We start from the raw sequence: 14,026 nt of genomic DNA, 5'->3' as shown, positions 1-14,026 counted from the left end.
GGTGGGTTGGGGAGGGGTGGGATGAGGTGCGAACATTGGCATGCGGGGATACAGGTGAGAATGCGCGGGGTCGCATATATCCACACACCGAGACACACATTGATACACACAAGACACATACATCTATACACACACAAACACACAGACACATATTTATTCACACACATACAAACACACATTATTCACACGCGCGCGCTCCAAAGAGAGAGAGAGGCGAGGAAGACCACAGCATGAGATAATCGTGAGATGGAGAGATAGGAGAAGAACAAGGAAGATCAAAGAGAGAAAGATAATCAAGTCCGTTGATACACCTGAAGGAAAAGTCTGTAGACAATAACAATAAAGTTGTGTAGAGCTTTACCCCAGAATCAAAGGCCACCCCAACGGTTTATTTTAAAAAAATATATAAATATAATATTCAATGAACTCTTTGTTTTGAGATTATAATAATGATAAACAGAGAGTTCATTGTGTTCTCATGTTGAGAGCCATCAGCATAGATACAGTAACCACAGCTCAATTTTACAAATAAAATATCCATTTCTAGTTTTCTCTTTGTGACTTACAGGTGTTTGTAGTTGTAGTGGTATGATGGTGATAGCAGTGGTGGTGGTTGTGTTACTGACAGCAACATGTACAACTGTCCAGTCTTGGCGCACACGTGACTGTCAAGAATGGCATCAACACAGTGGCAATGAAAAAAAAAATGGAGAATCAGCATTGTAGACAAGGGGTCAGAGGGTCAAGTCCACACTTGTTGACTCGGGTAGGTCCACAACCTAAAGCTGTGAGGGAAATGTTGGAGAAAAATGGTTTTAAAGCCAGAAATCGTTGAACACCTATGGGAATGAGAAAAGAGAGTTCGAGCACTTTCAGGATTTAAAAAAAAAATTGTGTGCAGGCTCAGGCACACATCTGTAGTCACCTGTCTTTCTTACTGGTCATGTCTCAGCTGATTGTCTCACCTGTCTCGTCACCTGTCTTTTCTCCTGTCTGCGCGCGTGTTGGTTCGTATGTTCGCTTGCTTGCATCTGCTATCTTTTTTTTTAAAATAGAGAGAGAGGTTTCCACCACCTCGCCATCACAATGTGAGAATGAGATATGTATATTTACACAAAACCTACACAGGGGACACACACACCTGTTTTTGCACCTGCACAATAACACCTTTGCAGCAGCAGCCTGTCATTACCAGGCTCTGAGTGTGCGGTTTGGTGACAAACTGTCAAAACGTTGAGCTCGTAGCCTTGAAGGAATACACACGAATGTTAATTAGGAGAGTTGTCTCCCACGGAGGGTTACCTGGCGCGCATGACACATCCAGGTCACGGTGCAACGATACAGCGCCGATACTCATATCGATGTGAGGTGATATCGCGTGAAGCTGGAAACTTTGACAAATGGAATTGGGTGTTGACTCTCTTTCATGTTAAAAATCCGGAATAGATTGACTCTTTTTTTCTCTCTACTCTTTTTGTAACTCGCTAGTGGCAAACGATTCGGCGGTTATCACGTTTCTATTTCTCTCAAAGAGTATATGACGATTTCCAAAATGAGTGAATGCGTCTCTCACCTGTACCTGGCCCCAGGTTGGCAGGTCAGCCTTGCCAAAACACACTGAAAGGACAAAGAGTCCATTAAAAGCTTTTAAGTTAAAATATAATGAGTCCGATATCTAACAATCTAATGTCATTTCCACAGTCGCCATCGAGTAGACCGTGTCTTTTCTTTGAGTTTATTGAAAAAGTATCGTATATCTATATAAACCTTGTGAATGTGTTTACCATCACCTGTCGTCTCGCCAATTTAAATATTTTTGCTGAAGTTGCAGGTGGGGAGGGGGAGATAAAAGTGCACAAAAGTGGTTTGCGGGATTTCGCGGATGAAAGTTGGAGAGAATGGTGTAATATACAAATACAGAAGTCTGCCTCTCTAAAGTTCATGTGACGGATGTAGTGGCTGATGGACGAAGGATTATCGATAAACAAACGATAAGAGAACGATAAGCGATGAGAAGTGAAAGGAAGACAAGGGGGATTTAAACTCCAACATAAGGTCAAAAATCTGAATTGTCAAGTTCATCAGACCGGAAGTGTCTGACTGATCAGAAGGACTGGAGCGGTAGATGGTGTAGAAAGTCATCTTAGTGTTGTAGTGTTTGTTTACATTCATGGATCAGACAATAGCACTTAAATATTTTGAGCAGGGAGGGGGATAGGTATTTTACGCCGAGTCAGCAGCTAAGGTCACGGCAAAGCAACTGGCCGGGTCAACAGGTCATGGCGAGAAAGAACAGCGTATCCCAGACGACAAATAGTAATAGAATATTTAATGGTAATACAGCATGTAACATGTCTGATCACATCAACACTACTTCGTTGTTTTTTGTTGTTTTTATGTTTGTTTGTTTGTTTTGTTTGTTTGTTTGTTGTTGTTGTTGGTGTTTTTTTTTTGTATCCGAGAATTTTTTTTTGTAAAATAGAGGTATAATGAATTTATTGTTAAGTGGTAGTCTACTAAATTTATTGTTAAGTATAATGAATTTTATTAATTGCAGCCCACCCCTCCCACCAAGGGTTCTGTTGTCAAGCACATGCTTAATGTCGCTAGGAGCGGCCCCTTTCTTTATGAAACGAGAATGTCTTGGTGTGAAGTAAAGAACAAAGAGAAAAGAAAATGTTACTTGTTTAGGCTGCATGAGTCCTAGCAATGAATAAAATAAAACGAGTCAGATGCGAATACAACGCCAAGAGATAAACAAGTTCAGATACTTCAATTACTTCAGCAAGTAAAAATAAATTAACTATCAAAAATACTTTCTCAAGGTAAACAAATACCAAGGGAAAAATGTCAGAAATAATTCACATACCAAGATCGGACATTATACAGCTACAAATACAAAACATCTTTAGTCACCCTTGTGAGAAAATGTTTAGAAAGTTCAAAGTTCAGTGTAAAATATAAAATATAAAATATTCCTAGAACAATTAACAAGTGTGCAGTCTCAGCAGTTTCTGTTAATTTGTGTGTGTGTGTGTGACGTCACTGGGTGCAGGTACCCGAGAGAAGGCCTACGTGTACAGCATCGCCGCGCGTCCCTGGCGCACACCATCGCACGCGCCTGCAGCATCGGGGTGACGACCAAGTGCAGCTGCGGCGTGCTGCCCACCGGCACCCCGGGTGAGTCGTTCAAGTGGGGTGGGTGTGGAGACGACGTCCACTTCGGCACGCTTGTTCAGCAAGACCTTCGCCGAGTCCTCCCTCAAGTCCAGCAAGGGCAAGGATCAGAAGTCGACGAAGTCGCTGATGGATTTACACAACTTCGGGACTGGCATGGCGGTGAGTGGTTGCCATGATACCCTGTACCCTTTATATCTCTCCTCACTCCTGTCGTCGCTGTTCAAACTGTTATTTGATGTCATATCAATGTATTTTCCTCGTTTGGTTATTACGAGTATCTCTGGTTCTCCTCCGGTGCGTCTCTCTGCGCATGCGTCACCGCCTCACTTGTTTTTCTTTGAAGCCCCCGTTGTCAGCAGGTGTGGACAGGTGTATGTTTACAAACCGCCATCCGGGTACTCCCCGCGGCTTGCAGCAGGAGCAGAAATCACCTCCGTCATGTGTCGGGTATCTGGATTTGTTGATAAACACACCTACATGTGGCGAGGCTAATGGTTGCGGGCAAGAGCTGACCTTTGACCCCCGCAAGAAAGCTGATGACAGAACAAATAATTTATGTTTATATCGACGACAACATTGTATACATTTCCTTTCAATACAGACCTGCAGGGTTTACATATCGGATTTCACTTTGCGATACCGCTAAGATATTATATCAATGTAAGGTTAATTAATTACACTAATATACACTAATTTATTGCACTAATATAAACTAATTTATTAGACTAGTGGGTAGATGTCTGTTATACGCTTGATTACCTGTCATTATGACACCTTGAGTACACAAACCATCAAATGATGAGTAAGTTCAGAGGTGGTCCCGAGTCTTACACCTCTCTCCATCAACTCAAGTAGAATCTGAAACTCCTCCCTCATGAAGGGTTATGGCTACTACTTTCATAATTCCTTTCTGTATCCTATGAACCACCCCAGCAACCTGAGAACATCATGTGTGCAGTGAACTTGTGAACACACCCTCAGGATTTCAATTCACTTTATATCGGGGTACCTTTGTGAGGGTTAAATGTCTCCAAGACTTTTTGAGGACTTCCTTCCGCGGCAACTCTTCTTTTGTTGTTCAACAAATGTATTTATTTGTTTATTTCGAATGTGAATAAAGGGGTCGGGTGGCGAGCAAAGAGATTTGCCCGATGTTCTTCCATGCTCTGAGAAAAGGTCTGTTTTATTTCTCCACCCGAGTGTCGCAGGCTCGTAAAGAACAGTAATGTGCCAGGAGGATCCACATATTCATAGCCGCCCTCCATAGTCTCTCACCTGCGGCTTGCAAGTGCGGGGGAGAATCACATTATGCTAATATGTGTGTGTGTGTGGCTGGAATGTCACAACAAAGCTCAGGTCGCACTTAACCCTTCCTCCGCCGCCTGCAACACCAAAGGAGGGATGGGCGTGGACGCGGAGAAATATTCAAGTAGTTCGGGACCTGGTGGGGCGGCAGCTGAGCCACGATTGGCGGAAACACATCACGTGGGACGAGAACATGATGGGGGCATAGAGTTGATATGGAGGGAGACCCTCCCCTCCCCACCACACACTCTTCATGTTTATATGTGTTTTTATGAGAGAGAGAAAGAGGAAGGAGGAAGAGAAGTGCTCACCAGGGCAATCTCCATCTTTGTCCATAAAATTTGTTGATGACGAAATCGTCTGCTCGTCCTTAAACTAAAATGAAGCAACAGTGCTCCCGCCTGTGCCGTTAAACTGCGAATTCTCAAGGTATTTCCGCCCCACCAACCTCCAGGCCAAAAAATATTCTGAAAAGGCTGGAAAGGAATCCATCAAATTTTGATTCCACTTTCTTCAACACGGAAGATGAAAGACTTTCTTCTCGTTTGTCCTCCCGCACAAAATGGCTGGCCTGTCATCATGGACCATCGCTTGATGGACAGTATCAAGGGTTTCCTTTTCAGATAATTCGTTTCTAAGGAAATTTATTATCACCAAACTGTTATTGTAATAAAGCGAGCAGATACTTAACCTGGAGAAGAATAAAGAGTCCATACATCCTTCTATAAAACAACCTCCACACCCGAGGAAACTGTTCAGATCCACAACTTCTGGTTGAAATCTTTGCCCGCGATTTCAAAACACGATTGCATATTTGTTGCTTTAAAATATTTTCTTTTCAGACCTTTCTTTTTGTCTGCCTGACAGACAGTGAAAAATCTTCTTGTTTTGTTTGTTTCCTGCTGTTCTTGCTTGCAGGGGTCGGAGTTCTAGAAATGTACACCCTGAGTTCTTCTCCTCGTCCCCAGTGAGGTCGGCGGTCTTTGTCCAGCAGTCCCTGAGTTTATTTATTTCACACCAAGTCCTCACTAGGACCTCCAACACGTGAGTCGTAGTGGAAAGGCGACACCCGTATTGCCAGCTCCGACCGGGTGGCAGTTTAAATGGTTTTATCTTGGCGGGTTGTGACGACGACTGTGCGAGTTTTAACAAAGGGCAGATAATGTACAGTGGCAAGCGTGTCAGGCGGAGATTAATTTACTGTGTGGCCTGTAACAAAGCCGATAATTTCTGGCGTGAACTGTCACAGATTTACATCAACTATAATGTGAACTCTGGTACATTGAGACAGACTGACGGCGCACTGTTCACCTGATACACATCCCTGACCATAATGAAAGCTGGATCCGGGCACTTCTGTGATCTTTATTGCATTTGCGCCAAATACATTCAAATGTCAAACTGTAATGGGACTAGCAATGAGCAGGATGATGTTTGGAATGATGACTGCGTTGTGACTAGATAGACTGATTAAAGGATCTTTGCTTAGATTACTTGTACCTACTCAGTGGCTTGCTAGAGTCCAATTAGCTTACTCCTTATTAGATGACAATGTGTCTGAAATTTTCTCAAGGGAGATAACGGTTACGAAAGAATACAACAGTGAGAGTTGTCCACTCCCTAGAATCCATATTCTTTACGACGCAGGAGATATCGAGCCTTCTTCACTGTACACATACATTCTTGAGTGTGTGGCTATTCTCTTTACATTAAAAAAAACGGTTAAACAAATCACGTGACAAACATAGTCAAATATTGGAGAAACATGACAATATCTACAAAATTGGCCAAACGTGGTCACGTGTTAACAATATGTCCTTAATACATATTTTGCCTAAAAAGGCCCTTTAAGACAGTCGAGAGATGAGTTTGTGTTTACACCAGAGGGCAAGTATGCACCCCTTGAGGTGAAGCAGACGACAGAAATGAATGAGTTAGTGGAGGTGTAGGGACATGTGACCAGTGTCACCCAGTGCGTCGCGAGTGGAGGCCCTCGACACAAAGGTTGCGCGCCATCAGGTCATGCACGTGCAAACACAATGCAGATTGCAATAGTTCTGACGTCATCAATCAAAATGTCGTGAAGCGCCACCCTGCTGTTGGTACCTCCCAGTGCCTTCCCACAACAGCTTTTTGGAACAACCTGTCTCTTCACCCTTCTATCTCTCCTTCTCGTCTTCCATTTCTTCCCCGTCCCTCCGTGGCTCCATACCTCCCTCCTCTGTTTGCGCGGGCCGTCTACTTGTTGTGTTCTCTACGTGACAAAACTCTCAACTGCAAACAATATTTTATCTCCTGTCATTAAATTCAAAAGTCGTGTCTATGGTGAAAGGAAGAAGAAAGAAGCACACAGCCTCGTTAACTGCAAAAAGTTCGCGGGGAGCAGTCGTAAAACGTTGAAACGGAAACCGAAATACAAATGTCTCTCTCTCCTACCGCAGAACACCAGAGTGACAGAAGAGAAAGTTTAGACATCTTTTCTTAAATAATGGCGACTCAGGATATTTTTTACGCACGAAAGATATTTTTTTAAATGATTTTTGGCCGAGGGTCGAGCTTTCATTTCTTCTTCCGATTTCAGTTTTGCATTCTATCCTACCTTTTTCTTTATTCAACCTCTTCAGTGATCCTCGGATTTTTTTTTTTTTTTTTTTTTTTTTTTTTTTTTTTTTTTTTTTTTTTTGAGAAAGGGACACCATATTTGCTCAGTCACGCCTCAATGATTTCAAAGATCTGGTTTTATGCAGTCTAGCGATACAGCGACCGACGATACGCCAACTAGCGATACAGCGACTGAAAGCGATTCCGGTTATCGGTCGAGGGATTCCTTCCAACAGTCGTTATCGTTTCCCGTAGTCGCCATGACTGGTGATAAGACATTATTATTATTATTAGTAGTAGTAGTAGTAGTATTATAACCACTCATATATAGTCTATACAACTAACTCATAATCGTCATATCGAAATGTATTGCACACAAAGCTACATTTATTCTACGAGGTCCATAGTTTGTCCATACGTACGGAATAATTTTTTTTTAATGCAGCTGTACCGCTGTTCTGTGTAGTTTGCGATCGCATATAAACGGTTTCTGATATTTTTCTCTCTTTTTTCCTATTTTCTCTCAGAATTCCTTTTTTTTATTTTCAGTTATGTAGACATGCAATTCACTTTCAGCAGCCATTTTTTTCAAGCTATTTCAAGTAATGGTTTAAAAGATTTACGGAAAAATATTATTTGTTAAATCTTTCAGTCGTTTATTGATTATTTGTTTTTTACTTATCCAATAATAATAATATATAATAATAATAATAATAATAATAATAATAATATAAAATAATAATAATACAGCACACCAGCAGGACTCAAGGGTTATTTTTTTAAATATACTTATACGTAGGCACGCGCGAAGCACACTCCCTATTAGAGTAGGCATTACACGCACGTGCACAAACACGCAAGCAAACAACAACTAAGGTTTCTGGAGGAAGATAGTAAACAAGCAGACAAATAAGAGAAATAGAGAGCTTGTTTTATTTTATTTAGACGTGCGTGCGTGTTGGTGTGTGTGTGTTATGCTTTATGTTTGCTCGCTAATTGCATTTTTCGACTTTTCTGTCTGTCTGTCTGTCTGTCTGTCTGTCTGTCTGTCTGTCTGTCTGCGCTGTGCTGCCATCGTTTCGACTCCTGTCCGAGGGCCGGAAGCAGTGAGCGGTGCTCAGACTATCAGCTCCAGCAAACACTCAGGCAATCTCCACCGTCCCTGTAAAAGTCAAATTGAAACCAAAACATGTCACTCTTCTTCATCTTCTCCTCTCCCGTCTTATCTGCGGCTTGAAAGAATGGGTGGAGGTATGTCACTTGAAAAAAAAGCTCCAGGAGAGCGAAACACGGGCAGGTGAAAGACCTGAATCACTCACCACCACCTTTCAAACCCTGTGTTCGTATTTCTCCGCTCACCTGTTATCTCCAAGCCTGTATTCCTCTATCACTCGCAGATAGAATAGATGCATATATGTCTGAGATACTTGTTCTTACTCATCCCATCTCGCGCGGCGAATGGCGAGAAAACATTTTTGACCAGGCCCCGAATCAAAGCATGACTGTGGAGAGAATTTAGTGACGATAAGATAATGTAAAATGTCGATGATAGAAATGGACATCTTAAAAGAATCTGAATACATTAAATTCCTGAATAAAATGGCGCACACGTGAGTGCGATACGGTGTTTATTTTTAGAATTAAAACAGACAGCGGGGTGGATAGTGAGTTTGCGTGTGTGTACGTGTGCGTGTACGTGATTTCCTTCAAATTTATTTTATTACAGATTAAGTATCTGGTCTATATTTATAGACCTGAAAATATATCCTTCTGTAAAGTGTTTTTAAATCCCGCACCAATTATTCCACACAAAATTTTTAGTTTAAATAAATATTATAATAATATCTTACTATTAAATATTTGTTAATGTCTCTTTTTTAAAATTGTGTTTGGAAAACTATTATTAGTGTTTTATCTTTGGTCTAAGACTCTTCTACTCATTACATTTCTAAATATATTCAGATAAAAATTCTAATTCTGTTTTCATTGTTTTAGGGGTGAGTGCAATTTTTCATTTGCCATCAGTGTCCACCCTGGGAGTGTCGGTGAAATTTGCTTTAAGAGACAAGAAATTACAATGGCTCGTGAGCATTAAGAGAAACAATAAAAACATTTTGAAGCTGGTCCCGACTTTTATGGAAACATATTTGTCTCCTTCATTAATTTTTTTTTCATGACCCGCGCTTATTTACTTCCAATGTTGATCTTTGTCAGTCGACAATTGTTCTCACAAAATTGCGATAAAGGTATCTCGACCCTTCATTCATTCGCTTGCTGAACTACTAAATTTTTTAGGACTTACTACGACAGGTTAGTTCGACTTTTAAAGTTTTTAAAGGTCTACTCATGGGCTAATGAGAATTTAAAACACAAACAAACAAATGCCATTATGAAGTTCAAACTTTCGGCAAAAAATCATCAAATGTTTTTTCTCCAGTATCATTTTGTTTTGCATGGCGTGCTGCTGACATAACGAGCTGATACCCGCTGCTTCCTCCACCCGCCTTTATTATTCGTTTTGCAACACAAGAGCAAGAGTCGCTTCCATTGTTGAAGCTGTCGGCGGGTGGGATGTATACCTTTATGCATCCTTCTCCTCTCATCGGGTGGCTGACTGACGCCACAGACTGCAATTATATTGCTGATGGTGAGTCATTCTCGCCGGGTGCCTTATGTTTCAAAGGACGGACCGTCAGCACGTGCGCGCCGAAAAAACGTTTGTTTTAAACTCTCGGCCAAGTGGAGGCTGTGACGTCATCGCACGAGCCTCGTTTTGGTTGGAAATGTTCTCGGTAAATTGCTGTTAGTTTGACATCTCTTGTCTGGCTCTGGTTTTGTTATTTTCCTGTTTTCTGACGATGCATTGCTCACCCATCCCCTGCTGTTGCTTCATTTACTACCAGATTTTTAAATTATTTATTCAACAGGCCGTTGGCTTGGAAGGTTTTTCAGTGCAGACACATGCCCTTCCTTCATTCATCTTGGATTCTATTCAGAAAACGAAAGAACAATATTTTTTTATTTACTGAATTGTTGATTTGATTGAGGTAACGAACTCCACCACAACTCATTATTTTCTACCTTTGTTTCCTATTCAGGATTTTAATTATGTTTTAAAACTCTGTGTGAGGCGTAATATAATTTTATTAAAAGCGATCTCCTCCCAAATAGACAAGAATATAAATGTGATAGCCAGGCGCCATCTTTTTTTAGCATCCCAATAAGAAAAAAAATTGTCTAGGAAAAAAATGTTAAATGATAAAAACGGTCAAACATAAAATTGTGCACGTGTTTTAATGATCTTTGCAAGGCATTCGACAGTTGCAGACCTACGAAGTCCTCGTCAAATATTTGCAGGGTTGGGGAGGCATTTCCCTGCGCTCGGCGAACATAAAATGGTGAGCAGTGTTCCGGCTGCACCCAAGCAGCTTCTTAGATGTTCGCATGCAGGATCATAAACGGCCAATTTGGCAGCCTCTCCCATCGACTAATGTCTTCAATTTGCCAGTTTAGCCATCTTTATCTCTGTCATTTGCGCCGTCTGCAGGCCCCTCGCGCCAGGGTCTGGCCAGGGTCCCGCGCGGCGCGTGAAGTTGCCTCCGTCTTGCACCGCATCCCACAAGCCCCTCGTCTGGAATGTTTGACGACTGCAGTTGCGAATGTTCTAGAAAGAGTTTATGATGCCATCACGGTCTTTATTATGTCGTCGGTGTGTTTACTGGGACAGTTGTTGTGCTGTTGATGTTCTTGTGAAGTCCTGTACTTACACAGTTATGTTATCTACACACATACAAACACAGTTTTTCTGGCTGGCACAATCAGTGACATCGAGGCTTGCACGAGAGCAAGAACAAAACCAGCTGCTGACGGAGTTTGCCATCTCACATACTTGCCAACAGATTACATCCCCTTGAAGTCTTTCATCCTTGTAAATGAAGCGCGAGCTGCAAACACCAGGACCGACATGTGCCCCTCACCCTGTTGTGTCGAATAGGTTCCCCCCGAAATATAAATGACTCTTCAGTTATAAATCGGCAGTGAGTGGTCTGCTGTGTGCAGTTGATTGCTAACACGTGACGACTTTCCCTCCGTCATATAGACAGTCCGTAAGGCAGTGAAGTTACCCGGACACGTTGACTGTCATGTGCTTTATTCTGTACAACTGTCAATTCATCAACGACTATGTGGACTGTAAGTGTATTTGTCAGGCATTCTAATTGTATATTTTCTTTTTGATGCCTTTTTCTGTCATCATTTTTTCTGCCTTTGCTCTGCGTCTAGTGCTCGGCATTAAATACTTCAGCTCCATATATTGTCCTATTGTATATTATCTGTTTTGATTCCACTGCTGTATCATTATTTTATGGAATTATTGTGTTCTTGGACATACTGTACGTGCACCAGTTCTCTTATTTTATTATTATTATTATTATTATTATTATTATTATTATTATTATTATTATTATTATTATTTCTCTAGCTGTCACTTTCGTATTGCCTTCGTCTATTGTGAGTTGGTCCCTGGGGCTTGGAGTTTACTTTGTTTTTGTTGTGTAGAATGTTCACAAGCCAGAAAATAATAATAATAATTATATTATTATTATAATAACTCGCTTCATAGATAAATCATAGCATGAGCCGGACCCCTGAAGTGTAAAATAATAAAACTGAAGCTGAAAAACACCACGGGACAGGAAAATCTTAAGGATAACTCATCTCTGCCAATTGAATTACACCCTGGTCCTCGTAAATAATCTCAAACTCCGGTCATTGTAAATAACCTCAAACTCCGGTCATTGTCAATAACCACAAACTCCGGTCATTGTAAATAACCACAAACTCCGGTCATTGTCAATAACCACAAACTCCGGTCATTGTAAATTGCCTTAAACTCAGATTTTTTTCTCTCCCGAGATGCCGTTCGTATCCTGCATAACTACAGGCATTGCGCATGCGCAGACCGCCATTATGATGGCTGGCAGGCCCGCTGGCATCATCCACATAGCTGGCCCCGCTTATTATCCTGTGTGGGGAGAACAGTGAAGAGTTACACGCCATAAATCTTCTGTCTGCCTCAGTGCGGCGCGCGTGGCGCTGCTTCCAAACGTCAAGTCGAGGCTGGTTCGGGAGCCAGAACTTGACAGGGTGAGCCAGTCACAGGTCATGACACCTTTTCTCGCTGCCATCCTCACTTCGAACCATTCCGCCTGCCCACAGTCTCACGAGGGCGTTAAAACTTGTCTCGGAAAAATATTTCTTGCCACTGTCCTGTTTCCATGGTTCAGATGTTGGTTCTGTCTGTCTGGGAGTCTCTATGGATGTCTGTGTGAGAGAATGTGTTTTGGTGAGATTTTCTTATCAATCAGTATTCCTCTATCAATTATATTCCCCAATTATATTATATTCCCCACGTGCATGCCCTGGCAATGTATAACAAACAGCAGTCAGTTGCCACGTACAAGGGATTTCTTTCTAAACGAAACCTCATTGTCGTGGCGTGGTGGTGTTTGACCCCTGACCCGGAACTGTACAGTTCAGGCTATTAGCGAGGACCGGAGCCGAGTACCAGTTCTGTGGGAAGCTGTGTGCATCTGGCAGGCTTCCAGCGACACCCGTCCTCGGGACAGGTTTATTTGCTCTTTTTATCGTAACGGATGCGAACCGGCGTGGTCTGAGCCCGACACCACACGCCTTGGGTTCCTTCCCTTAATCATTTGAAAATGGTGGCGCTGCTGCCTGCTTCGATATGGCCAGCACGATCACTCACCACCACTCCCTCACGGTCGTCTCTCGGCGGCGACGCCAGGCTTCCTGCATCCTCCCATGTCTCCCCCAGGGCCTCCCTACACCGAGTGTTCACCCATCTATCAGCAAGGTCGGGGTGTCATCTCTTCATTTTTTTCAGATTTCTTGAGGCAACCACGGTGGTTTTACGGGTGGCTGGAATCATGAACATGGAGGGAGGGGTATGGAAACAGGAAGGTGAAGGGTCAGACCTGGAGCGGGGTGAGTTCGTGTAATCACCGAGGTCTGTGTTTGAGGCTAGAAGAACCTCCACGTGACTTTCCCATCAATATTATTATGTCACAAGCTTAATGGTTAATCAAAAATTGTTGTTGGTGAGTGGCAAAGTGTCAGCCAGTGTTATTGTTGTTGTTATTGTTGTTTAGGTGGTCAGAAGCAGTCTGTCGACGGCCTGCAAGTGTCACGGGGTGTCAGGCTCGTGCTCCATCAAGACCTGCTGGAAAGCTCTGCCAGACTTCGACAAGATCGGCGCCACGCTCAAAGAGCGATACTTCTTGGCCGTAGAGGTGGGTGTGTTGTTGTGTGTCTGTCATTATCTACCCACACCCGTGATTGTGCTTCATGCCACAACTAGCTTACACTCCACCAGACATTTTAATGTTCAGAGAGAGAGAGAGACAGCTGGCACTTGTATATCATGAGACTCGAGCACCTGCTGCACGATGATCTACATAATGAGGGACTCAGATTGAAGAAAGGTCTAGAAGCAATCTCTGAGAAAGAGGTTTCATTGCAAGGAAAACTTTTCTGTACACAGAAGACTCCAGAACTACATATATGACTGCTGTGTTGGGTGTCGGGTGGACAGTGCCCGTTACTTTTATTTCTGTGGTGTGGTAAGCAATCGTTAAAAGAAACTCTTTCCGAATTAAGGACGCTTTTGTGACCGATCAAAGCTAATTAAGCAACTGTATCTTACCTAGCTAATGAAAGCATGCCCACTTGACAGGTAAAGAGGAGGAAGCGGAGGAAGGAGGGGGTGTTGGTGCCCATACAACCTGGCAAGAGGACGTTTACTGAAGACGAGCTCATCTACTACGCCAAGTCACCCGACTACTGCTCTCCCGATGACAAGACTGGCTCTGTGGGCACTAGAGGCCGGTATGTAGCCACGACATCATCATCTGCACGCATA

General features: G+C 42.6%; 1 protein-coding gene across 1 annotated transcript in view; it reads left to right on the top strand.

The window, feature by feature from the left end:
* The window catches only part of LOC112555463 (protein Wnt-11b-2-like), a 62,968-nt gene that overhangs the window by 42,562 nt on the left and 6,380 nt on the right, over positions 1 to 14,026 (top strand). The window contains 5 exon segments of the mRNA XM_025223887.1: positions 3,056 to 3,088; positions 3,091 to 3,230; positions 3,232 to 3,339; positions 13,257 to 13,397; positions 13,841 to 13,992. Coding sequence (XP_025079672.1) covers positions 3,056 to 3,088; positions 3,091 to 3,230; positions 3,232 to 3,339; positions 13,257 to 13,397; positions 13,841 to 13,992 — 574 coding nt within the window.

Source organism: Pomacea canaliculata, linkage group LG14 (genome assembly GCF_003073045.1).
Source record: "Pomacea canaliculata isolate SZHN2017 linkage group LG14, ASM307304v1, whole genome shotgun sequence".
Lineage (NCBI taxonomy): Eukaryota > Metazoa > Mollusca > Gastropoda > Architaenioglossa > Ampullariidae > Pomacea > Pomacea canaliculata.
The sequence above is the reverse complement of the archived record's forward strand: the minus strand, read 5'-3'. Positions and strand labels throughout refer to the sequence as shown.